At 37.3% G+C, this 26,984-nt stretch overlaps 1 protein-coding gene across 2 annotated transcripts in view; it reads left to right on the top strand.

Moving 5' to 3' along the window:
- The window catches only part of BEND6 (BEN domain containing 6), a 63,528-nt gene that overhangs the window by 15,366 nt on the left and 21,178 nt on the right, over nucleotides 1-26,984 (top strand). Inside the window, exons 2-4 of one of the 2 annotated variants that reach the window (XM_042939091.1) lie at nucleotides 9,356-9,575; nucleotides 21,948-21,983; nucleotides 23,809-23,986. In XM_042939091.1, coding sequence (XP_042795025.1) covers nucleotides 9,456-9,575; nucleotides 21,948-21,983; nucleotides 23,809-23,986 — 334 coding nt within the window. In that variant the 5' untranslated portion in view covers nucleotides 9,356-9,455. The remainder of the gene's footprint in view (nucleotides 1-9,355; nucleotides 9,576-21,947; nucleotides 21,984-23,808; nucleotides 23,987-26,984) is intronic. The other variant, XM_042939092.1, reaches the window with a different exon arrangement.

Below are 26,984 nucleotides of genomic sequence, written 5' to 3' on the forward strand. Positions count from 1 at the left end.
GGAAAAGATATTTGCAAATGGCATATCGGAAAAAGGGCTAGTATCTAAAATCTATAAAGAACTCACCAAACTCCACACCTGAAAAACAGATAATGCAGTGAAGAAATGGGCAGAAAACATAAATAAACACTTTTCTAAAGAAGACATCTAGGTGGCCAACAGGCACATGAAAAGATGCTCAATGTCGCTCCTCATCAGGGAAATACAAATCAAAACCACACTGAGATATCACTTCACACCAGAGTGGCTAAAATGAACAAATCAGGAAACTATAGATGCTGGAGAGGATGTTGAGAAACGGGAAACCTCTTGCACTGTTGGTGGGAATGCAAACTGCTGCAGCCACCCTGGAAAACAGTGTGGAGGTTCCTCAAAAAATTAAAAATAGATCTACCCTATGACCAGCAATAGCACTGCTAGGAATTTACCCAAGGGATACGGGAGTGCTGAGGCATAGGGGTACTTGTACCCCAATGTTTATAGCAGCACTCTCAACAATAGCCAAATTATGGAAAGAGCCTAAATGTCAATCAACTGACAAACGGATAAAAAGATGTGGTTTATATATACAATGGAATACTACTTGGCAATGAGAACGAATGAAATCTGGCCATTTGTAGCAATGTGGATGGAACTGGAGAGTATTATGCTAAGTGAAATAAGTCATACAGAGAAAGACAAATACCATATGTTTTCACTCTTATGTGGATCCTGAGAAACTTAACAGAAGACCAGCGGGGAGGGGAAGGGGGGACAAAAGTTACAGAGAGGGAAGGAGGCAAACTATAAGAGACTCTTAAAAACTGAGAACAAACTGAGGGTTGATGGGGGGTGGGGGAGAGGGGAAAATGGGTGATGGGCATTGAGGAAGGCACCTGTTAGGATGAGTGCTGGGTGTTGCATGGAAACCAATTTGACAATAAATTATATATAAAAAATCATATTAGCAGGAGAAAATTTTATTTCAGGTAATTACAAAAGCAACGTTTTTGTAAACTAATTTTCTCCAATTTTCTTATTGTGTTTACAACACATAACATAAACTTTACCATCTTAACCATTTTAAGGTGTATAATTCAGAGGCATTAAGTACATTCACATTGTCGTGTGATCATCACCACCATCCATCTCCAGAACTCTTCATCTTGCAAAACTGAAAGTCCATACCCATTAAACAGTAACTCCCCATTCCCCCTCCCTCTACCCTGGAGTTATCCTCAACCCCAGTGACCTCGGAGTCTGACATCCGTTACCATCACTAAATGATACTTAACACGTCTGTATCAGTTATATCTGGCAAAATTCAGTTTTATCAAATAATAACGATTTGCCGTAGGATCTTCTATGTACGTATTATGTCTCTCAAGTACTGATCTTAATTTATTAGTAATAATGTACAGTGAAGTAAGGCACTGAGGAGAGAAAAGTTAAAGCAGCTGGCTTGTTCTACAGGAAAAGAAGTGAAGATGGAAGAAAAGAAAGCAGGTGACACGGTTTAAACTGCATTTAAATACTGTAACTGAGCCCCTATGGCGTTCAGCAAACTAATGCTCATCTGCTCGCCACCTATTTTTGTACAGCCTGTAAGCTAAGAATGCTTTTTACATTTTTACATCGTTGAAAAAAATCAAGATAAGCATAACATGTCATAATATGTGAAATCATGTAAAATTAAAGTTTCAGTGTTCATAAACAGTTTTATTGGAACATATCCACACTTACATGTTTACGTATTATTATGGCTGCTTTCATGCTATGAGGACAGAGTTGAGTTGTTGTGACAGAAACTATACGAGGCAATCTCATCACTTTGTACTGCTGCTCAGTAACCCACAAATCACAGTAATGCAGTTACAATAACTTCACAGTGTTTTAGTGTCATGCATATTGTCATACCAAGGCATTTTATTTTATTTATTTTTTATTACCAGTGCATGACAATCATGTAAAAAAAGAAAAAGAGAGAAAACTGCATTTCAGGTTTTTTTCTTTTTGAGAGACAGAGAGGGAGAGAGAGAGAGAGAGAGAGAACAAGTGGTGGAAGGACAGAGGGAGAAGAAGAGAGAGAAGCTTAAGCAAGCTCCACACTCAGTGCAGAGCCCTAAGCAGCGCTTAATCTAACCACTGTGAGATCATGACCTGAGCAGAAATCAAGAATCTGATGCTTAACTGAGCTACCCAGGCGCCCCAAGTATTACATGCTTTTTTTTAAATGCTTATTTATTTTTGAGGGGGTGGGGGGAGAATGAGTGGGGGAGGGGCAAAGAGAAAGGGAGACAGAGGATCTGACAGCAGTGAGCCAGAGGAGGGGCTTGAACTTAGGAACCATGAGAACATGACCTGAGCCCAAATCAGACACTTAACCGACTGAGGCACCCAGCACCCCCCCCCAGGTGTTTCATGCTTTTAAAGCAGAGTGGGGTGTGGATTATTTTGTCATCAAATTGGGCAAAGCATTGCATTTATGATACAGTGACACCATAGGTGTGCTAAAAGAACATGACATATGTCAACGTTACCAAACTAAGCACTCATCCCAATATTCACAATTCACAAGACAGCAACAGTCAGAAAAATTAGAAAATGTAAAATGAAATATCTCATCCCAGTAGAATTTCTTCACAAAAGTAAGAAATGGCGGGTTGCTGTCTGGTTCAGTCAATAGAACATGCAGCTCTTGGTCTTGGGGTCATGAGTTTAAGCCCCACATTTGGCATAGAGCTTACTAAACAATCAAATGAAACAAAATGAAGTGAAAATGCAACCAAAATAAGTTTCTGAGTGGTTCATTTGTTAGCCAAGCAAGGAAAACCATTTACAGATCATGCCAGTAGCTGAAGACATGTGCCCAGAAAATAAACTTACTTAAGACCATTAGACTTTCAGCAAAAAACAGTTGTTCAAAGAACTGAGGACATTGGGGACAACATAATAATCAATTTAAAAACAAGGCAAATAAGGGGCGCCTGGATGGCTCAGTTGGTTGGGTGTCCAACTTCAGCTCAGGTCATGATCTCACAGTCCGGGAGTTCAAGCCCAGCGTCAGGCTCTGTGTTGACAGCTTGGAGCCTGGTTCGGATTCTGTATCTCCCTCTCTCTCTGCCCCTCCCCCACTCATTCTCTCTCTCTCTCTCTCTCTCTCTCTCTCAAAAAAAAAGAATTGTTTTAATTTAAAAAAATAAAAATAAAAACAAGGCAAATGACTTTTTCTTGGCACTTGATGATTTCAACAGATGCTACTGATATTGCTCAGTTGTTCTTGTTTATTTGGGAGGAATTGCTGAATTTAGAGTGACTGACAAATTAGCCTCTATAGTCTTTGTGAAACAACCACAGGAGAGAATATTTTGAAAGAGGCTGGGAAAACAATGATTCAGTACAACCTGAAGTGGAATCTACTAAGATGTGTTACAATTGATGGTGGTAGAAATGTGTGTGCAGCAGAAAAAGGTTTCACTGGAAAAATTTACAAAACTTGTGAAAATATAAGGTGTTTAAAGCTACTGTCATTCATTTTATAATTTATCAGCAGGTACTTCACAGAAAATATTTTGAACGTATTCCATGCTTTTTAAGATAGCTTTATTAAAATATTATTTACATACCTTACAATTTACCCAATTGAAGTTTACAATTCAATATTATTTGTATATTCACAGAGCTGCACAACCATCACCACAATCCAATTTTTAAGAAACATTTTTGTTCTCTCTACATGAAAGGGTATTCTTATATGTATTAGCAATCATATCTCCTTCCTTGCCACGATCTCTTATCCCTAAGAACCCATTAATCTATTTTCTGTCCCTATAAATTTGACTATTCTTGAGATTTAATATAAATGGAATCACATAATGTGTGATCTTTTGTGACTGGTGTCTTCTACTTTGCATGTTTCCAAGGGTCATACATGTTGTAGCATCAGAACTTTATTTCTTATTGCCTAATAATATTTCACTATAGGGATATGCTACATTTTATCTATTTCTTCATAAGTTGATAGACATTCGTTTTTTGTTTTTAACTTTTTAGGTATTATGAATAATATAGCTATGCACATTTGGATACAAGTTTTTGTGTGGATATATGTTTTTTATTTCTCTTGGGTATATACTTAGTAGAATTGATGTGTTACAGGATGACTCAATGTTTAAATTTGGGGGGAATTGCCAGACTTTTCCAAAATGCCTGCACCATTTTGCAATCCCACGAGCAGTGTATAAGGGTTCCAATTTCCAACACTTATTATTTGCTGTCTTTATTATAGCCATCTTAGTGGGTATGAAGGGACATCTCATCATAGTTTTTATGAGCATTTCTGTAATGATTAATGACATTGGGCATCTTTTTTGTGTGATTATTGGCTATTTGTATATATTCCTTGAAGTGATGCCTGTTTAAATCCTTTGCCCATTTAAAAAACTGGGTTGTCTCTTTATAAATGCATTGTAAGAGTTATTTATGTATCCTGTATACAAGCCCCTTATGAGATCTATTTTCAAATATTTTCTTCCATTGCATGGGTTGCCTTTTTTACTTTCATGATGGTCTCATCAAGATGGTGAAGATAATGGCTTTGTTGTCATATTTATAAAATCATTGGTTAACCCAAGATCACAAAATTTACTCCTGGGTTTGCTACTAAGAGTTTATAGTTTTAGTTCTTACTTTTAGGTCTATGATCTAAATGTAAATTTTGAATTAATTTGTGTGTATTGTGTGAGGTAAGATGTGCTCTTTTGCATATGAATTTTTAGTTGTTCCAGTACCTTTTGTTGCAAAGACTCTTCTTTCCACATTTAATTGTATTTGCCTCCTTGTCAAAAATCAATTGACCATAGATGTAAAAGGTTTATTTCAGGATTCTCAATTCTACTCTAATGATGTATATGTCCATCCTTATGCCAGTACCACACTTTTTTTTTAAGTTTATTTATTTACTTTAAGAAAGAGACGGCATGAATAGGGGAGGGGCAGAGAGAGAGGGAGACAGAGAATCCCAAGCAGGCTCCACACTGTCTGCGTGGAGCCTGACCCAATGCTCAAACCCATGAAACTGTGAGATTATGACCTGAGCTGAAACCACGAGTCAGATGGATGCTCAACCGACTGAGCCACTCAGGTGCCCCAGTACCACACTGTCTTGATTACTGTAGCTTTGTAGTAAGATTTATAATTGGAAAGTGAGCATATTCCAAGTTTCTTCTTTTTCAAGATTGTTTTGCCATTCCCAATCTCTTGCATTTTCTTATAATTTTAAGATCATTTTGCAATTTCTGAAAATATCATTATCATTATTGAACCAATAGTGTCAATGGTGAATTTCATTCTTGTGGACTTGGCCATCATCAGTTCCATGAGTTTTTTCAGAAGTAGAAGTTGAATATTCTAACTTGCCCTGCTGTACAGCATTTCAGTAACCTTAGCAATGGTGAAGTTTCACTGCAAATGTTTGAATTCAGGGCCAAGACTGAAATTTTTTGTGAATGAGAACTGCCCTCAACCACTCCTATGGAAGGCTGAATGGCTTTTGGAATCCTGAATGGCTAATGGAAATTAGATTTTGCTGCAGACTTGATGTTTCTTAATGAATTTGTTAATAAACTACAAGACAAAATTGTAAGACAAAACATGTACTTATATGCAAAACTTACACTCAGGTAAATTCATTTCAATAACAACAAATATGTCACTCATAAGTAACGTCTCCAGCTACTTTATACACTTCCCCTGCTGCCATAAGTTAAAACAAGAATTGAGATGTTCATCCCCATTCAGATTTACACCAGATGTAATTTTCCAGTTCAAATTACAGTTCCGGTATTGTATCTCAGACTTCAATGAATGCAAAGAAAATGCAAAGAAATGCAAAAACCTATTTCAAAATACATTTAACTGTGCAGTGAGGAGCTTCCACCTAACCTTTAATTGGAAGTAATTAATTGTTGCAATGGAGTCGCACACTAAAGGCAAATATCAAAAGAATTTAGTAGAATTCTATAAAAGTCTACTAGGAGGGGCACCTGGGTGGCTCAGTCGGTTGAGTGACCAACTTTGGCTCAGGTCATGATCTCACAGTTCATGAGTTCAAGCCCTGCGTCGGGCGCTGTGCGGACAGCTGGGAGCCTGGAGCCTGCTTCAGATTCCGTGTCTCCCTCTCTCTCTGCCCCTCCCCCACTCACGCTCTGTCTCTCTCTGTCTCAGAAATAAATAAACATTAAAAAAAATTTTTTTTAAGTCTACTAGGAGATGAATATCCTCAATTAAAATTATTTGCTTATATTGGGAGGTATGAACTATCTTGGGGATGATTGTGTTACATGATTTTTTTTAACTCAATACCCAGGATTTGTTTTCTTGCTGCTTCGAAGAATGAAGAAGTAGACACAAAATAAAATGAACAGCAGGCAAAAGTTTATTAGAGTATAACATTAAGAACATCCTAAGAATATCTTACCTATATAAGTATAAATAAGAATATTATGAAAGCTCTCTTTGCAGAGAGAGGACATTTGAAAGTGAATACCCTCCCACTGTAGTCCCTTGCCTACTATAGGTCCCTTGTTTTATAAGGTTTTGGTCACCTCCCTTTTCCTTTCTCCCTTGTTCCTTTTCAGGTTCTACCCTTAATGGCATGATAACTAGGTGGTGGGTTATTCATTCCTGATTGGCTCGACATCATTGTGTGAGGAGTCAGATTATGGTTATACCATTCTTCATATAACATAAGTTTTATGGTTTATTTTAGTTAGGCATTTTGTATTAGGTATTTTGTTTATTTATTTTTGAGAGAGAGGAGTGCACAAGCGAGCAGGTGAGGGGCAGAAAGAGAAGAGAGAGAGCATCCCAAGCAGAGAGATGGAGAGAGAATGCCAAGGAGGCTCCATACTGTCAGAACAGAGCCTAATACAGGGCTCAAACCCATTGAACTGTGAGATCATGACTTGAGCCGAAATCAAGAGTTGGATGCTTAACTGACTGAGCCACCCAGGAGCCCTTTAGTTAGGTATTGTCATTGTCAAATTCCTTAGGGGAACCTGAAGGGGGAGTCGGTGGTATCTGTTACATTCTTAAGAGGAACCTTACAGCTGAGGGAATTTGCTTGAGGTCAGACATTCCCAGAAGAAATGTTTTAAAATGTGTTTTTCCCCACTCAGGGACCTCAGGTTGTAACCTTTCCCTCTCTGCCTACCGAATCCTATCTTTCCCTAGCATAATTGTGTAATATTGTGAATATACTAAAAAACCAGTGAACATACAATTGAAATGATTAAAATAGTGAATTTTATCTCAATTAAGAAAATTACAAACTCATGGATTAATATCAGTATATGACAGCAACTATTGGTGTAAAAGACATTTTCAGATCTAGAATTTATAAAATCTCATTGCAGGTCAGCATTAACAATGAACACCTGCAAATGATTTTGATGGTAAGGAAAACTTTGAACCCCAATTAAACAAGATCTTAGTTTTAAAAATTCTATTCTCATTAGAATTGTCATACAAAAAGTTGTATTCGATTATCATTAGTATATTTTCAATTTTGTGAATAAAAATTTTGTGAAAATTTATTTTTCTTTTGCTATATAAGAACTACATAATATCCTCGATTTTGCCTCTTGACCTGCAAAACCTAAACTATGTGCCCCCTTTAACAGAAAATATTTGTCAAACTTGCTCCTGGTAAATGGTTTAATGATATTTGCTAGCAGTGGAATTTTTATCTATGGAATGCTCTTAATTGTATATCCTTGATTTAGGATTGCCTATGGCAAACATACCTAGAATCTATGGCTTTATAACTTCCTGGAAAAGGTCACACAAGGTATAGAACTCTGAGGTTATAAAATGGTGATGTGTCACAACCTAAACACTCCTCACTGTGTGAGATGACCCTCAAACCTCATGTAGAGGCCTCACTTATTCTAGACCACAGAGTACCTATGTGATCTGAAAAGAGAGGACCTACAAAGCCAACAAAATGACCTAGAGTGCACCCTACTTGACCTGTGCCTCTTGATTGCTTGTATAATTGAAATTGTTAATAAAGCTTGATGCTAGATAAGATCTCTGCTATTTGTGGCTCAGATATGATAGCCCAGTCCCATGTGTGAGCTTAAGTATTCTTCATATATCTGAAAACACAAAGTAAGTTTTCAGAGTCACAATAAGCAATTTTGGCAAGACCATCCCACATATTATTTCACACTTGGAGTAGAGAATGATGAATTTCTCTTAAAGTAGGTACAAGTACCATATTTATTATAAAAGGATTATTTAGTGTGATTTGGTAAGGAGCATATATTACCTTCTGCTCAACAGTGTACATATTTCTTGAAGTCCCTTTGAGCTCACTTCCTTCTGTAGTTAAAGTTTTATTATTTATAATTTAATATCTTTTCATAGAAATAAACCAATATATGCAAGTAATAAGGATGCTAAGACCAAATGTACCATATCATCTGTGTATAGAAAAAATTAAATTTGAACATTTCAACCCTGTTCTACCTAAGAATTATCATCTGCTTTATCAGGTTTTAAAAAATGATTATCCCTCAAAATTTTTTTTGAAATGTATTTTTGCCTTTGAGATATATTTTTCTTCCATTCTTTATGGTACAATTCTTAAAGTTACACCAAGGAAAATCTTCCACCTCAAAACTCTAGGTTTTCAGGAAAAGAAAAAACCTTTAAGCAATTCTTATGGATTTCCTTTGGAATATTTTGATCTTGATGAAATCTGCTATTATTAATGCCTTTTACAACTTCGTCCTTGAAATACTGTTTGCATAAATTTATAATGTTTCTACGTTGGTTTTTAGACTCTTCATAACTGACTGACAAGAAAAAACTTGGAAAAATGGAAATTTTTCTTACACTATTTCATTTTATAAGTGACAACTCACTGCATATCAGTCACATCACGGAAACATGACAGCCTCGTGATGATGAAATTGGAAGACTTTTGAATCAAATGAAAATGTGTAATAAATTGGTCAGTGGGAGATGGGGCGCCTGGGTGGCTCAGTCGGTTAAGCATCCGACTTCAGCTCAGGTCACGATCTCGCGGTCCGTGAGTTCGAGCCCCGCGTCAGGCTCTGGGCTGATGGCTCAGAGCCTGGAGCCTGCTTCCAGTTCTGTGTCTCCCTCTCTCTCTGCCCCTCCCCCGTTCATGCTCTGTCTCTCTCTGTCCCAAAAATAAATAAACGTTAAAAAAATTTTTTTAAAAAAATTTGTCAGTGGGAGAAAGATAAGAAGCATTTAGTAAAAGTACTACTTGAGTGGCTAGTGCCATTATGAAACATATAGTTGCTAAATATATTATGTATCCCTTTTTGTTTTTGTTTTTAAGGAAAAACACTGATGTTGGGGCTACGTCCAGAATAGCGTCATCTACATGGGCACTCCCTCTTCCTACAATTTCAGAAAATATTTGATAACTACTTGAGAAAATGCAGAAGATCTTGCAAACAGATGACCTTACCAATACCCAAGCTCTTAGAAAAGGAAAAAGGAAAAGAACAGAGACAATGGACTCAGAGAATGCAAATAGTGACATGGATAAAGGACAGGTTGGTGTTCTGTTACCTCAATGCCATTTTTGTATCTAGCTCCAGCACAATTCCATAATTCTTTTCATAATGTATGAGTTAGTACTTTCCCGTCTTCTATTAACTTATGCTTCCCTTTAATTCTTTATTCAACTAAGGGAATAAAATGCCCTGTTCTCTTTGTGATGTTGAACAAGTTGAGTGAAAAACTCAAAAGTCATTTTACCTCCTTCCATATAAGTATGACCAGTTATGCCATTGTTCAAACTTTCCCTCATATTCTGGGAAATGAAAAAGCAGCAAACTGTCAGAAACTATTTTTCCTCTCAAAAAGTACTGAAGAAATTGAGATATCTCTTTAGGATTCAGTTTCTTTTCTTTTGTAACTCCAATTTGTGGCCCACGTTCATCACTGGTTTGGTCTAGGATCCTTTCTTATTTTTATTCGTTTATTCCTTTTTGATTGGAATTCCCCACTCCCATACTCCTCTTATGCTTTGGACAATCCATCAGTGTTTATTCTGGATCTTTTTATTTGTGTGTCCTTGCAATATATATATTTGTGTATGCCTTTATAATACATGTAGTGTTTATGTGCATGTATTCTTATACAATTTTTTAAATACATACCATACATTCTCATAGTTTAAAATATCTTTTGGTCCTCCGGGGATGGTGTCTAGGGGCATTCAGGATGGTCTGGCATTTGACACACTGTCATATGCCTCTAGCAAAACTAGGCTGTTCTAAAACCCTGGTAATGGAATTGTTTACCTTTATACTAAGAAAGTTAGTAAATCACCAAAATTTGCCTGTGGAGTGTGCTCGGTCCATCTTTAAGGAGCTTGTGCTGTGAGACAAGACCTAAAGTTCTTATGAGGTTCTCTAAAACGAAAAGACATGTCAGCAGGGCCCATGGTGGTTCCACGTTGCCAAATGTGTGCTTGACAGGATCAAGCGCGCTTTCTTTATTGAGGAGCTGAAAGTCGTTGTGAAAGTGTTGAGGGCACAGGAAGAGCCAGAAAACAAAATAAAATAAATTATAAAGCTTTTCTGAGTTAAAAAAATCAAAAGGCATATATATATATATATATATATATATATATATATATATGTAAACATACACACATTTATGTGTGTGTGTGTATGTGTGTGTGTGTGTATTTTTTTAAGGGGAACTGTGAAAAGTCTCCCTCACATCCCTGTCTCCCGTCTACCCTGTTCCCACTTCCCAACCACCCGCTATAGGTAAACCACATTTATTGCTTTCTTGTTTATTCTTCCAGTGTTTCTTATTCGAGTAAAGCAAATATAAACATAGATATTTTTATCCCCTCTTTTGTACAAAAAAGTAACTTACCAGACATGCTGCTTAGTACTTTGCTTTTTTACTTGATTTTTTTAGTTTATTTATTTTAATGTTTTTTAATGTTTATTTATTTTTGAGACAGAGCATGAGCGGGGGAGGGGCAGAGAGAGAGGGAGACACAGAATCTGAAGCAGGGTCCAGACTCTGAGCTGTCAGCACAGAGCCCAACGTGGTGCTCAAACCCATGAACCGTGTGAGATCATGACCTGAGCTGAAGTCAGATGCTTAACTGACTGAGCCACCCAGGCACCTCTATTTATTTTCAGAGAGAGAGAATGAGTAACTGACTGAGCCCTTTATTTAATGTTTTTTGAAGATCTTTCCACTAGTACATAAACAAGTTTCTCTCTGTTTTTAAAATGTTTATTTATTTTTGAGACAGAGAGAGTGGGGGGGGGGAGGGGCAGAGAGAGAGGGAGACAGAGGATCCAAAGCACAGAGCCTGATGTGCGACTGGAACTTATGAACCACAAGATCATGACGTGAGCCGAAGTCAGATGCCTAACCAACTGAGCGACCAGGTGCCCCAGAACTTTCTCTTTTTCACAACTCCATATTATTCCACTGTATCTATGTACCAATCTTTACTTACCAGTATTACATTGGTATAATATATACCTCAACCCGTGTCAGATTTTTCAGTCAGCACTGTTTTTAACATTTATCTATATTGCTATTATACATCTGATTCATCATATCTAACCACTGCATAGCACCAGATTTTACTTGCATTGTCCTTTTCTCCAATGATGAATACCTAAGTTTCCTGCACCATCTTGCTACTACAAACAACGAAAAAAAAAATACCCTCATACCTGTCCTTTTAAGAAACAATGTGAGGGTTTCTCTGGAATAAACACATAGGAAGGATGACTTATGGCTTATAAGTTATATGTTTGTTTCTAGTTCATTTGACCAAATATTATAAGATTACTTTCCAGAATGTCCACATCGGTCCACATGCTCAGAAGCAGCACACGAGGGATTCCTATATTTGTACTTCCCTACCATCACTTAACATTTATACTCATATTTTATATTTCTGGCAATGACGGGAGAAAATGACATCTTTCTTCAATTTATTGGTGCAGATTTCGGGGATTCAGTAGTTCACTGAGGAGTAAAAAAGTCACAAGATCTTACAGGCCAGTGTTGTGATTTTTTTAGCAATTTATTTTCTTCAGAAAGTTAATAGCTTTCCAGATTACTTATTTCTATTTGATTCCATGGTTAGTAACTACAGCCAGAGATCTTGGACCAGAGATTTGGTCATAAATAAGCTTGAAAACTCTCCTCTTTTATTATGGTATCTGTGTTCATCCTCTTTTCTCTCCAATTTATGGCAGTTATCTAATGGCCATGCGAAACAATAAGCTCAAAGGTAACACACTGAATTTGATACTTACCATTGGGACAGATCTCAACAGATATCAAGAGAAGCTCTTGAGAAAGCCTCGAGGTCAGTCTTACCTCCTGCTGTTTAGATATGGCAGTAATTGGCTTTTCAAACCTTGAAGATTTAACATTACTGATTATTGGTAAATTTAGATTGTAGGCTACATTCAGGTGAAAGGAGGTAGAAAGAGAAAACCTTCCTCTCTGCAAACTGGTTAACTGACAAGAAGTCCCTGGTACACACCAACATTTCTTTTTCCAGGCTCAGTAAACACCTGGTCTGCCTTCCAAAGTATTCCAGATGACAGGTTTACCAAATATGTCACAAGGTCTGACAAGAGTCAACAGCTTTCCAACACGTTATATCTCTGCTTTTTTTGGACGACAACCTGATCTCTAAATGATTCAAACATATGTCAGGTTTTGAATATCTTGCTTCTAGGTACCAAAATCTGTATTAGTTATGATGCATGTTTCAAAGGCTGTAACAAGGCCCAAATATAACAGTGGCTTTATACATGATGGAGGTTTACTTCCCTTTCACATAACAAGGGCAGTTCAGGCTTACTATGGCAGCTCCACAAAGTTGGGGCTTTCTCTTATCTTGCTGGTCTACCTTACTCAACACAGAGCCTCTATCTCTGGGTCCAAAGTGACTACTCCAGCTTCCACCATCATGCCTTCCTCTCTGACAACAGAAGAAGAATACAGGTGGTAGACATGCCCGTTCCTTTTAAGGTCATGATCCAGTAGTGGTACACATTGCTTCTACTTCTATCTTATTGATGGACACTTAGTCACATAGCCACACTGAGATGCACAGGAGCCTGGGAAATGTAATCTTTAGCTGACAGCTACCTGCCCAAGTAAAAACCTATCACTCTAAGAAAAATGGGAGAACACATACCTGGAGAGAAGTAGTAGTCTCTGTCACTGTCCACTTTTCTATTGGACTCTTATCTTTTCTGTTGTTTTTTTTAGTTTATTCTAGAGGGTTTCCTGTTCTATTCTTATCGATTTGCACAAATACCATTTCTACTGAAGAAATTTAGTCTCTTATGGTTTTTATTTTTGCAAATATCTTCTCCCAATCTGATATTTGTCTATTAATTTTATATTTTCCATTGATGTTTACAAATAGATTTGCTTTTGCTTCATTTCATTTATTTCTTTTAGGAATTTGCTAAAAATGGTAAGAACTAGGCCACAGATTCTAATTTTTTCAAATTTTCTCCATAGATTTATGGCATCCTTCAGTTTTCAAAAAAAAAATCTTTCATTTTTATTTAGCTAAATCCATCATTTTTTTCCCTGTAGGATTTATATAGCTAATGTGAGTACATTAGCTACTTGCCTACATATGATAATAGTAATTTTCATTAGCCTTATATATATTATATATGTCACATCGATGCATATATATAATAATGAAATACATGCACATATACATATACTTGTATATTTATAAAATAAGGAATGAGGTTGAATGTATACATTATAAATCATGCAAAAATGTAATTGTATTTTGTAACTGATCCTACTGGGCTTTCATTTCTCCATCCCTGCTTAACAAGAAAGAAAAAAGCTTCAACTTGCTTATTCACGGTGAATTACATTTAGAGTTTTCTAGTTTTTAAAAGTCCCTTTGAACTATTAGTATTTTAGTTTTAGTCACTTCCAGGTCCTTTGAGGGTTCTGTTGGCACAGCAGGTAAAGTTTGCCATCCCGGCACCCACTGCCATACTCTTGTTTATTCTTTTTTTCATCTTGATAAGTGTACTCTTTAATCTCCTTCACTGATTTCACTCATCCCCCCACTCACCTCCTCTCTGGTAACCAACAGTTTGTTCTCTACAGTTAAGAGTCTGTTTCTTGGTTTCTATCTCTCACTTTTTTTCCCCTTTGCTCATTTGTTTTGTTTCTTAAATCCCACAAATGAGTGAAATCATATTATATTTGTCATTCTCTGACTGACTTATATTATACTCTCTAACTGCATCCATGTCATTGAAAATGGCAAGATTTCATTCTTTTTTATGCCTGAATAGTATTCGTTGTGTATATATACCACATCTTATTTTTTATTCATCTATCAGTGGACACTTAAGCGGCTTCCATAATTTGCCTATTGTAAATAATCCTACAGTAAACAGGGATGCATGTATCCCTTTGATTAGTGTTTTTGTGTGCTTTGGGTAAAAACCCAGTAGTATGATTACTGGATTATAGGGTAGCTCTGTTTTTAATTTTTTCAGGAAACTCCATACTGATTCCACAGTGGCTGTACCAGTTTGCATTCCCACCAATGGTACACAAGTGTTCCTTTTTCTCCACATCCTCATCAATACTTGTTGCTTCTAGTGTTTTTGATTTTAGCCATTCTGGCAGGTGTGAGGTAATATCTCATTGTAGTTTTGATTTGCATTTCCCTGATGATGAGTGATGTTGATCATCTTTTCATGTGTTTATTGGCCATCTGTATGTCTTCTTTGGAGAAATATCTGTTTATGTCTTCTGCCCATTTTTAATTGGATTATTTCTTTTGGGGGTGTTGAGTTGTATAAATTATTTTTTCTTTTATTATTATTATTTTTTAGAGAGAAATCAAGTGGGGGAGAGGGCAGAAGGGGGAAGAGAGAGAGAGAGATATCAAATTTTAGGCAGGTTACGTGTTCAACGTGGAGCCCGACACAAGGTTCAATCCCATGACCCTGGAATCATGACCTGAGCCAAAATCAAGAGTCAGGTGCTCAATCAACTGAGCCAGGCACTCCTATACTATAAGTTCTTTATATATTTTGGATACTAACTCATTATTGAATATGTCATTTGCACATGCCTTCTACCATTTAGTAGGCTGCCTTTTCATTTTGTTGACTGTTTCTTTCGCTGTGCAGAAACTTTTTTATTTTGTAGCCCTGACAGTTTGTTTTTGCTTTTATTTCCCTTGTCACAGGAAAAAATGTTGCTATGGCCAATGTCAGAGAAATTACAGGCTGTACTGTCTTCCAGGATTTTTATGGCTTTAGGTCTCACGTTTAAGTCTTTAATCTAATTTTGAGTTTGTTTTTGTGTATGGTGAAAATGAGTGGCCTAGTCTCATTGTTTTGCATGTGGCTTCTTCAACACCATTTGTTGAAGAGATGGTCTTTTTTCCATCGTATATTCTTTCTTCCTTTGTCGAAGATTAATTGACCATATAACTGAGGGGTTATTTCTGGGTTTACTCTTCTATTCCATTGATACATGTGTCTAGTTTTAAATGTCAGTACCATACTGTTTTAATTACTAAAACATTGTAATAATAACTTGAAGTCTGGAATTGCGGTAATTCCAGTTTTATTTTTATTTTTCATGATTGCTTTTGGGGCATTTGGGTATCTCAGTTGGTTGAGCATCTGCCTTCAGCTCAGGTCATGATCCCGCAGTTCATGAGTTAGAGCCCCACATGGGGCACACTGTTGTCAGTGCAGAGCTCACTTAGGATCCTCTGTCCCCCTGTCTCTGCCCCTCCCCTGTTTGCACTCACTCAAAAGTACATAAACATTAAAAAAAAATTGCTTTGGCCATTCAAGGTCTTTTGTGGTTCCATACAGATTTTAGGATTGTTCTAGTTCTGTAAAAAATGCTTTTGGCATTTTGATAGGGATTGTATTAAATCTGTAGATTCTTTGGGTAGTATGGACATTTTAACAATATTTTGTTTCTCCAACCCATGAGCATGGAATGTCTTTCCATTTGTCTGCATCATCTTGAATGTCTTTCATCAGTGTTCTATAGTTTTTAGAGTACAGGTCTTTTACTTCTTTGGTTAAGTTTATACCTAGATATTTTATTGTTTTTGTCGCAATTATACATGGGATTGTTTTCTCTTTTTTTTAATGTTTATTTTTGAAAGAGAAAAAGACAAAGTATGAATGGAGGAAGGTCAGAGAGAGAGGGAGACTCAGAATCCAAAGCAGGCTCCAAGCTGTCAGCACAAAGCCCCGTGTGGGGCTTGAACCACGAACCGTGAGATCATGACCTGAGCTGAAGTCGGAAGCTCAACCGACTGAGTCACCCAGGTGCCTCTCTTTTTTTTTTAAGTTGATTTATTTTGAGGGGTGCGTGGGTGGCTCAGTGGGTTAAGGTCCAACTTCAGCTCAAGTCATGATCTTGTGGTTTGTGAGTTTGAGCCCCGCTTCAGGCTCTGTACTGACAGCTCAGAGCTTGGACCCTGCTTCAGATTCTGTGTGTCCCCCTCTCTCTGCCCATCCCATTTTCATGCCCTGTCTTTCTCTGTCTCTCAATAATAAATATTTATTTATTTATTTTGAAAGAGACAGAAAGAATGTAAGTGGGAGGAGGGGCAGAGAGAGGGGGAGAATCCCAAGAAAACTCCACTCTGTCAGCACACAGCCCGACACGGGGCTTGAACCCACAAAACCTTGAGATCATGACCTGCGCCGAAATTAAGAGTCAGATGCTTAACTGACTGAGCCACCCAGCCACCTCTAGGATTGTTTTCTTAATTTCACTTTTTGCTGCTTCACTATTAGTGTACAGGAATGCAACAGATTTCTCTCCATTGATATCGTATCCTGCAACTTCATGAATTCATTTATCAGTTGTAGTAGTTTTTTGGTAGTCTTGAAAGTATTCTATAAATAGTATCATGTCATCTGCAAATAGTGAGAGCTTTACTTCTTCCTTACCAATGTGGTTGCCTTTTAATTTTTTATGTTGTCCAATTGCTGTGTCTAGGACTTCCAGTACTATGTTGAATAAAAGTGGTGAGAGCAGATATCCTTGTCTTTTTCCTGACCTTAGGAGAAAAGCTCTCAGTTTTTCACCATTGAATATGATGTTGGATGTGTGTTTTTCATATAAGCCCTTTATTATGTTGGGGTTACCCTCTAGATCTATTTTGCAGAGGGTTTTTATCATGAATGGATGCTGTACTTTGTCAAATGCTTTTTCTGCATCTATTGAAATGATCCTATTATCCTTTCTCTTATTGATGTGATGTATCATGTTGATTGTTTCACAAGTATTGAACCACTCCTACATCCTGGGAATAAACCCACTTGATTGTGGTGAATGACTTTTTTAATGTATCACTGGATTCAGCTTGCTAATATTTTGTTGAAGATTCATGACAGATATTGGCCTGTAGTTCTCTTTTTCTGTGGTGTCTTTATGTGGTTTTGGAATCAGGATAATACTGGCCTTGTAGAATGAATTTCATGTTTCCTTTCCTCTTCATCTTTTGGAATAGTTTGAGAAAAATAGGTATAAACTCTTCTTTAAATGTTTGGTAGAATTTGCCTGTGAAGCCATCTGTTCCTGGACTCTTGTTTTTTGGGAGTTTTTAATTACTGATTCAATTTCATTCCTGGTAATTTGCCTGAACAGACCAATTCTTTCTTTAGCTTTGGTAGATTATATGTGTCTAGTAATTTATCCATTTCTTCTAGGTTGTCCAATTTGTTGGCATATAGGTTTTCATAATCTATTACACTTGTTTCTATTTCTGTGGTAATGGTTGATATTTATCCTCTTTAATTAGTGATTTTTTTTAATGTTTATTCATTTTTGAGACAGAAAGACAGAGCACAAGCAGGGGAGGGGCAGAGGGTGAGGAAGAGCACAGAATCTGCAGCAGGCTCCAGGCTCTGAGCTGTTAGCACAGAGCCTGAGGTGGGGCTCAAACTCACGAATCGCAGGATCATGAACTGAGCCAAAGATGAACACTTAACCAAACGAACCACCCAGGTGCCCCCTCATTAGTAATTTTGTTTATTTGGGTTCTCTCTCTTTTTTTTTTAATGAGTCCGTATAGGGGTTTATCAATTTGGTTGATCTTTTCAAAGAACAAGCTCCTGTCTTCATTGATCTGTTCTATTGGAGTTTTTTTACTTTCTATACCACTTATTTCTGCTCTAATCTTTTTTTTTTTTCATTGATGTCCTTTTTTTCTTTCTTTTTTCTTTTTTAAATTTTTTTAATATGAAATTTATTGTCAAATTGGTTTCCATACAACACTCAGTGCTCATCCCAACAGGTGCCCTCCTCAATGCCCATCACCCACCCCTCCCTCCCTCCCACCCCCCATCAACCCTTAGTTTATTCTCAGTTTTTAAGAATCTTTTATGGTTTGGCTCTCTGCCTCTCTAACTTTTTTTTTTCTTCCCCTCCCCCATGGTCTTCTGTTAAGTTTCTCAGGGTCCACATAAGAGTGAAAACATATGGTATCTGTCTTTCTCTGTATGACTTATTTCATTTAGCATAACACTCTCCAGTTCCATCCATGTTGCTACAAAGGCCATATTTCATTCTTTCTTATTGCCAAGTAGTATTCCATTGTGTATATAAACCACAATTTCCTTATCCATTCATCAGCTGATGGACATTTAGGCTTTTTCCATAATTTGGCTATTGTTGAAAGTGCTGCTATAAACATTGGGGTACAAGTCCCCCTATGCATCAGCATTCCTGTATCCCTTGGGTAAATTCCTAGCAGTGCTATTGCTGGGTCATAGGGTAGATCTATTTTTAATTTTTTGAGGAACCTCCACACTGTTTGCCAGGGTGGCTGCATCAGTTTGCATTCCCACCAACAGTGCAAGAGGGTTCCCGTTTCTCCACATCCTCTCCAGCATCTATAATCCCCTGATTTGTTCATTTTAGCCACTCTGACTGGAGTGAGGTCATATCTCAGTGTGGTTTTGATTTGTATTTCCCTGATGAGGAGTGACGTTGTCTGCTCTAATCTTTATTACATCCCTCCTTTTCCTGGATTTGGGGTTTTGTCTGTTCTTCTTTTCTAGCTCCTTTAGATGTAAGGTTAGGTTGTTTATTTGAGATTTTTCTTGCTTCTTGAGGTAGGCCTGTATTGCTATAAACTTCCCTCTTAACACCACTTTTGCTACATCCCAAAGATTTTGGACCATTGCATTTTCTTTTTTTTTTTTTTTTTTTTTAATTTTTTTTTTCAACGTTTTTTATTTATTTTTGGGACAGAGAGAGACAGAGCATGAACGGGGGAGGGGCAGAGAGAGAGAGGGAGACACAGAATCGGAAACAGGCTCCAGGCTCCGAGCCATCAGCCCAGAGCCTGACGCGGGGCTCGAACTCACGGACCGCGAGATCGTGACCTGGCTGAAGTCGGACGCTTAACCGACTGCGCCACCCAGGCGCCCCGGACCATTGCATTTTCATTTTCACTGGTTTTCATGTAATTTTTTATTTTTTCTTTTATTTATTAGCTGACCCATTCATTTTTTAGTAGCATGTTATTTAACCTCTATGTATGTGTGCTCTTTCCAGATTTTTTCTTTTGGTTGATTTCTAGTTTCATAGCATTGTGGTCAGAAAAGATGCATGGTATGACTTTGATTTTCTTTTTATTTTATTGAGACTTGTTTTGTGGCCTAATATGTGCTCTATTCTGGAGAATATTCTATGCGCACTTGGAAAGAATGTGAATACTGCCATTTTAGAATAGAATGTTCTGAATATGTCTGTTAAACACATCTAGTCCAGGGTGTCATTCAAAGCCACTGTTTCCTTATTGATTTTTTGTTTGGATGATCTGTCCATCATAATATAAGTGGGGTGTTACATTAGTTACCATAGTAGTCCCCTACTATTATTCTATTACTATTGATTATTTACTTTATGTTTTCTATTAAATGTTTTATGTATTTGGGTGTTCTGATCTTGAATGCATAATTATTTACAATTGTATCCTTTTGTTGAATTGTCCCCATTATTATTGTATAGTGTCCTCTTTGTCTCTTGTTCCAGTTTTTGTTTTAAAATCTATTTTGTCCTATATAAGTATTGCTACCCTGGCTTTCTTTTGACATCCATTTGCATGATAAATGTTTCTCCATCCCCTCACTTTCTTTGCTGTTGTTATTGTTGTTGTATAAGAGAGGCGCAGAGGGGCAGAGAGAGAGGGAGAGAGGGAGAGAGAAGTGGGTCTCACCTGAAGTGGGGCTCATGTTCACCTGAAGTGGAGCTTGAGCTTACCTGATGTGGGAATAAAACTCACGAACCATAAGATCGTGACCTGAGCCAGAGTCAGATGCTTAACTGACTGAGCCACCCAGGTGCCCTCCATCCCCTCACTTTCAATCTGCAGGTGTCTTTTTTTTTTAAAGAAGAGACTTTTTAATTTTTTGTATTTTTAAATGTTTATTTATTTATTTTGAGAGAGAGAGAAGATGAGCAAAGTAGGGGCAGAGAGGGAAGGAAAGAGAGAATCCCAAACGGGCTCCAAGCCTAGCATGGAGGAGCCAACACTGGGCCTCAGTCCCATGACCACGAGATCATGACCTCAGCCAATATCAAGAGTCAGATGCTTAACCAACTGAGGTACCCAGGCACCCCTGAAATGAGTCTTTTATAGGCAGAAAATAGATGGGTCTTGTTTTTTATCCATTCTGTCACCCTATGTCTTTTGATTGGAGTGTTTAGTCCCTTTACATTCAAAGTAATGATTAATTGATATGTATTTATTGTCACTTTTTTTTTCTACTTCTTTGTAGTTGTTCCTATAGATTTTCTCTGATCCTTTCTTCTCTTGCTCTCTTTCATGGTTTGTTGGGTTTCTTTAGTGATATACTTGGATACCTTTCTCTTTATTCCTTGCATATTTCCTGGTTTTTTATTTGTGGTTACCACTAGGTTTTTATATAACATCTTCTGCATAGAGTAGTCTATATTAGGTTGATGATTGCTTAAGTTTGAAACAATTTCTTACTCCTCCCCAATGTTTTAGGTATATAGTGTCATATTCTACATCCTTTAATTTTATGAATACCTTTGACTTGTTTTTACAGAAATACTTACTTTTACTGCTCTTGTATATTTTACTTTTCATACTCTCTTTTATGGTCTTTCCTTTATATTCAAAGGAATATTTCTTGAAGGCTTGTTTAGTAGTCATGAACTCTTTTATTTTTTGTCTGAGAAACTTTTTATTTCTCCTTCGATTTTGTATGATACTCTCTGATAGAGTTTTCTTAGCTACAGCTTTTTCTTTTCAGGAGTTTGAATGTATCATTCCACTTCCTGCTGTCCTGCAAAGTTTCTGCTGAAAAATCCACTGATAGCCTTATGGAGTTTCCCCTGTATGTAACTGTCTTCCTTTCTCCTGCTGCTTTAAAATGTTTTTCTTTATCATTACTTTTTGCCATTTTAATTACTATGTGTCTTGGTATGGACCTTCTTGGGTTGAATTTGGGACCTTCTTAGGGGGAATCTCTGTGCTTTCTGGATCTGGATATCAGTTTCCTTCCCCAGATTAGGGAAGTTTTCAGCTATTATTTCTTCAAGTAAATTTTCTGCCTTCTTTTCTCTCTCTTCTTCCTCTGAGATCTCTATAACGTGAATGGTATTATGCTTGAGGGGGTCATTGAGTTCCCTAAGACTATTCTCAATTTGAACAAAAGGAAGGAAAGAAAATGAGCTTTTCTTAGCAAAATTAGTTTTTGCTCAGCTTGGTTACTCTCCATTACTTTGTCTTCCGGGTCATTAATTCATTCCTCACTTCATCTAGACTGCTATTTATTCCATCAAATGTATTTTAAATTTCAATTATTTTGGTCTTGATCTGATTTTTTTTTATCTCTGTGTTAAAGGTCTCACTGATGTCCTGCCCTCTTTTCTCAACTCCAGTGAGTATCTTTATGATCATTACTTTATTATTTTATCTATCTATCTATCTATCTATCTATCTATCTATTTTTAGAGAGATTGAGAGAGCATGCATAGGGGAGAGGGACAGAAGGAGTAAGAGAGAGAATCCCAAGCAGGCTCCATGTTCAGCACAGACACAGGGCTTGATCCTACAATACTGGAATCATAACCTAAGCTGAAATCAAAAGTCAGATGTTCAACTGACTAAGCCACCCAGGCACCCCTTATCATTACTTTAAAATCTCTATCAGACATGCTACTCATATGCATTTTGCTTAGGTCCCTTGCTAGTATTTGTTCCTTTTCTTTCATTTGGGACATATTCTTGCATCTCCTCATTTTGTTTAACTCTCTGTGTCTGTTTCTCTGTGTTAGAAAACTCAGCTACTTCTCTTGCCATTTACAATAATAACGTTACAAAGAAGAGGTCCTCTATTGCTCTGTAGTGCAGTGTTCCCTATTCCCCAGGGCCTAACACTTCAAGGAGTGTCTCCTATGTGTGTTGCATGTGCTCTGCTGTTGAATCTTGGCCTTTTCTTCCTTCAGTCCAGTTGTCTGCAAAAGTTTTCTTTGCCTACTGTGGGCATTGTTTGGTCCCTAGCAGGAGTGGGGCCCACTGCCACCTTCTAAAAGGTTCTGGAATTGTGTGGTCTCTCTGTCTACACACTGAACTATTTCTGTTTCACCAGTTTCCTCAGCACTTACCTGTTTCCTGACAAGGACAAAGGGACCATTTGGATTCTCCAGCTGCTTTGTAAGAACTCTGGAGAGTCTGGCTGCTCTCTCTGGTCCAACTGTCTAGATACTAATATTGGCCATTTCAGATTTATGACCCTGAGAAATACCATGTTGACATGATGCTAATGCTGGACATCATGCCTCTTTGGGGAGTGTTTAATGCACTGAGAGGGAAGGAGCCAATCCTGTTGCTCTAAGATTGCCCCTCATTTATCTGGATGTTTCTAACATATACCCTTACCCCGTGATCTTTCTCCCTTCCCCTCAAATAGTGGGGTCAGGAAGAGCAAAGACACTTGAATCTGATTTCCTGCCATTCCAGCTACTTATTCCCTAGGCTCCTCCTAGCACCAGAATGTCTCTTCCTTTCCTGTACAACAGAAACTTTCTTTATGTCATACCTTTATCTCTTATATTCTAAAGTTTATTTTTAAAAACTTTATACTCCAGCCTTTTAGGTTTGGATCTTTACAAATTCATTACCAAGGCAAATTTGGTAATTTGAGGAAATCCTTTTCTGTCTCAACACAGCCTGTGTTTTGCAACTCAAATGTGTATGTTTCAGAGTATTGTCTTGCTATTGATCTTAAAAATTATTTTTAAAACTAAAAGGAAAGCATGAATGTTTTGTTCTAGGTGAATCTTCTCTCTCTTTTCTCTGATGCAATAAACTCCCAAATTTCTAACAGTCTCAACAGAGAGACTGTGAGTGAAGAGTTAGGGGAAAAATGGAGGGTGGAGATGAATTACAAATATTTGAGTGGCAGTCTGGTTGATCCTTCTCTGTTATACTATTTTCCTACTTTATATTCTTCACTGAAGTTAGACAGAATCCTGATTTTTGCTATGTGAGAGATGTGTGCATGAAACTTTGATGTCTTACCTTTTTCTGAGCTCTCCTGGAGAGAGGAAGACAAAGCTGAGGCTAGTTCACTAGGTAAGACATCTGTAGCAGGAAATGCCCAGGAGATGAGGGTTTTGTAGGTCCCTTCAGCACACAGAACATGGGATAAACCATTAAAGTCACTTTGAAGCTTTTTTTGTTGTGCCTGCCTTGTATTTTAGAGAGACCCATATTCAGGAAATGCCTTTCTGCCTGGTGAGAGCTCCAGTGAGGAAGAAGAGCCTTTAGCAGAATTGTCAAAGGAGGAATTGTGCACGAAAATAAAAAGCCTGAAACAAAAACTAACAAACACCCGGAAAGAAAACAGCCGACTTCGACAGTCTTTGGTCATGCTTCAAGGTAAACTTTGAGAAAACTGACATTTTTAGATGAAAGGGAAAATATATGATAAATGAAAATTATTGCAAATCACCTGTCAAGAATGAAAAAGAAAATCACTACCTTAGAGAAAAAAATCAAACATCACATTTAAAAAAAATCTATGATTTTCTAAGCACTCTATTGAAGCCTTTAGTTTATAGCTTAGAAAATTTTAGATTATTCCTACAAAATACCAAATGTTGTATTCACTTAATAACATTCAGTGGATACTTACTGAGCATTTAATAGAGGCTACTCACTGTGGTAGGCCCCAGAAAGAAAAGATTACTAAGACAGAACAAATACACTAAGGTGTTTATGATGTATTGATCTCATTCCCCTCTGCCAGGGAAAGCACTAGAAAATGAGGCCTGTTATGATCCATTACAGAATTACTGGAATTAAAGATCCCATATATTAAATCGTAGTTTTGGAATTGGGAAAAGTGGTTTGAGAAAATAATCACATTCCATTGAAGACTGATAAATGAGAAAGATCTATCTTTGCAAATTAAAAACCACTTGGTATAATGCCTTCCATATGGTCTTATATTGTATTTAAGTATTTATTTTTCAAAAATTATGTTTTCCATTTACAGTTCAGCACCAGGCACTATTTTGTGCTGCTGAATATTTGGCAATCATATGCTATGGTGGGCAGCATCTTGTTGTAAAACAGTAAATACACAGAACATTTTGAAAATAAATCCCTCTGGCTTCTGCACAAAATGAGTGCAAATAACACAAGGAAGAAAGTGAAGAAGGACCACTCTCTAACAGTACTGCAGTCATCCAGACTAACATGATGGCAGCCTAGCCCAGGGTGATAGCATGGATGCAAAGAGGATAGTTCCACATATTTTTGGAGGCAGAAATGATCAGAGACAGATAAAACATGGTGATGAGCTAGATTTACAAAGTAATGACTCACATGCTTTCCTAAGTATATTTATTAAATTGAAGACTTCATAATTTTATATAGAAACAGCTACATCTTAAATGTGTTTATTGCATCACCAAGCCATTATCTCTTTATTTTTTCGACTTTAAATATTGAATTTTTGTAACCAATGTTTTTTTCTGGTGAGGTTTTTGCAAATTTCAAAGAATAGATAATTTTCATTTTTATTTAATCTGTTCCAGAACTTAGAGTATGATTAAAAGCTAGCTTATAAACATAGCATAAATTGCTGGTTCAAAGTATTGATTTTTGAGTTACAGACTTTAGTTTGAATCCCATCTCTGCTTATTAGCTATACAACTTTGGCCATGTCACTTTCCTGGGCCCTCGGCCCCACCTTCAATCTTCTTATCTACAAAATGGGGATGAGGGTAATCTGTCATGTCCTTCCTGCTATGACGATTAAAAGAGATCATTGGAAGAAATGCTTTCCCCAGAGCACATGATAGGTGGTCAGTAATGGCATTTATTATTATTATTGTCTCTGTTTTTATCAACACCGGAACTTGACACATAAAGCCTAAAAAGAAAATTATTAGACCAATCTTTGTTACACATTTAGATGAGAAAATTCTAAATGAAAGAGTAGCAAATGAGTCTCAATAGTATATGAAAGGAATCACTATGACCAGTTTTTTCTCTCTCCCATACTCCCAAATGCCATTTCATTTTCTTCTCTCTCTGCCAATTTCTCACACCTCCTCCCATATCCTTGCTTTCAGGTGATGACTTTACTTCCAACTTCAGTGTGAAATTGGAGGATATGAAAGAGACTGTCATCTCCCTGCACACATGCTTTATTTATTTATTTTTTTTATATTTTGAGTAAGGATCTCTGCCCAACTTGGAGCTTGAATCCATGACCTCAAGATCAAGAGTTCCATGCTCTTCCAACTGAGTCAGCTGGATGCCCTATCCTTGCACCCATGCTTAATGCTTCACTCTCTCCTGTCGCTCATGATGACCCATCCTCTTGTAGGGCCAAAGGCAGTATCTGTGCATCAGATACCATCCTCTTTTACCTAAGAACAGAGCTCTGGAGGTTCTCCCTGCTCTCTGCTACAAGATAAAATTTTCTTCCTCTAATGAATCATTCCCATTAAAATCAGACATACCATTATTTCTCCCATTTAAAAAACAAAACAAAACAAAACCCCTTTCAGGCATTTTGCTTTTCCACCTTCCACCCTATTTGTCTCCTTCCCTTTAGAGGAAGAACTCCCTAAATGACTTGACACTACACACTGTGTTCAGTTTTTCCCCTTTTATTCTCTCTGGCTCCACTTTAATTAGCTCCTTTTCCTTCTATTGTAACTTCTTTTCTCTTGATCAGCAATAACCTCCATATATAAGCTTGCTAGTAACAAAGTACCACAAATTAGGTAGCTTAAACAACATAAATGTGTTGTCTCCAACTTCTAGAAGCTAGGATTCCAAAATCAAGGTGTCAACAGGGCCACACTCCCACTAAAGGTGCCAGGTAAGTTCTCTCTCAGTTTCTGGTTGTTCCTTGGGTTGAGGCCACATAATGCCAGTCTTCACATGGTGTTCTCTCTGTATGCTTCTCTCTCATCATGTTTAAAAGCCCCCCTTCTTATGAAGACACCAATCATACTGGATCAGAGCCCACCCTAATGATCTCATTTAACTTGATTACATCTGTAAAAACCCTACTTCCCAAGAAGGTCACATTCTGAGGTACTGGGGTTTAGGACTCCAAAGTTTCTTTTTTGAGGGGACACAATTCAACCCATAACATTACATATTGCTAGCCTCGAAATCCATTTCTCAATGATCATCTAACTACCCTGTAAGAGCAGACTGCAAAGTGGTTATCTTTTGCTCAGTAATTCTTTAAAACTCTCTGAACTAATAATCAGGGATCTTTTTCAACTTATAAAGCCTACTAACTAAGAAAAACAGCAGAATATATATGCCACTTTAGACATTCAGAATGGCAAATGTATTTGTGCTATATATGTATGTGTTAAGCATTTGAAACTTATCTTGTGGACCA

The sequence above is a fragment of the Panthera leo genome, chromosome B2, assembly GCF_018350215.1.
Source record: "Panthera leo isolate Ple1 chromosome B2, P.leo_Ple1_pat1.1, whole genome shotgun sequence".
Lineage (NCBI taxonomy): Eukaryota > Metazoa > Chordata > Mammalia > Carnivora > Felidae > Panthera > Panthera leo.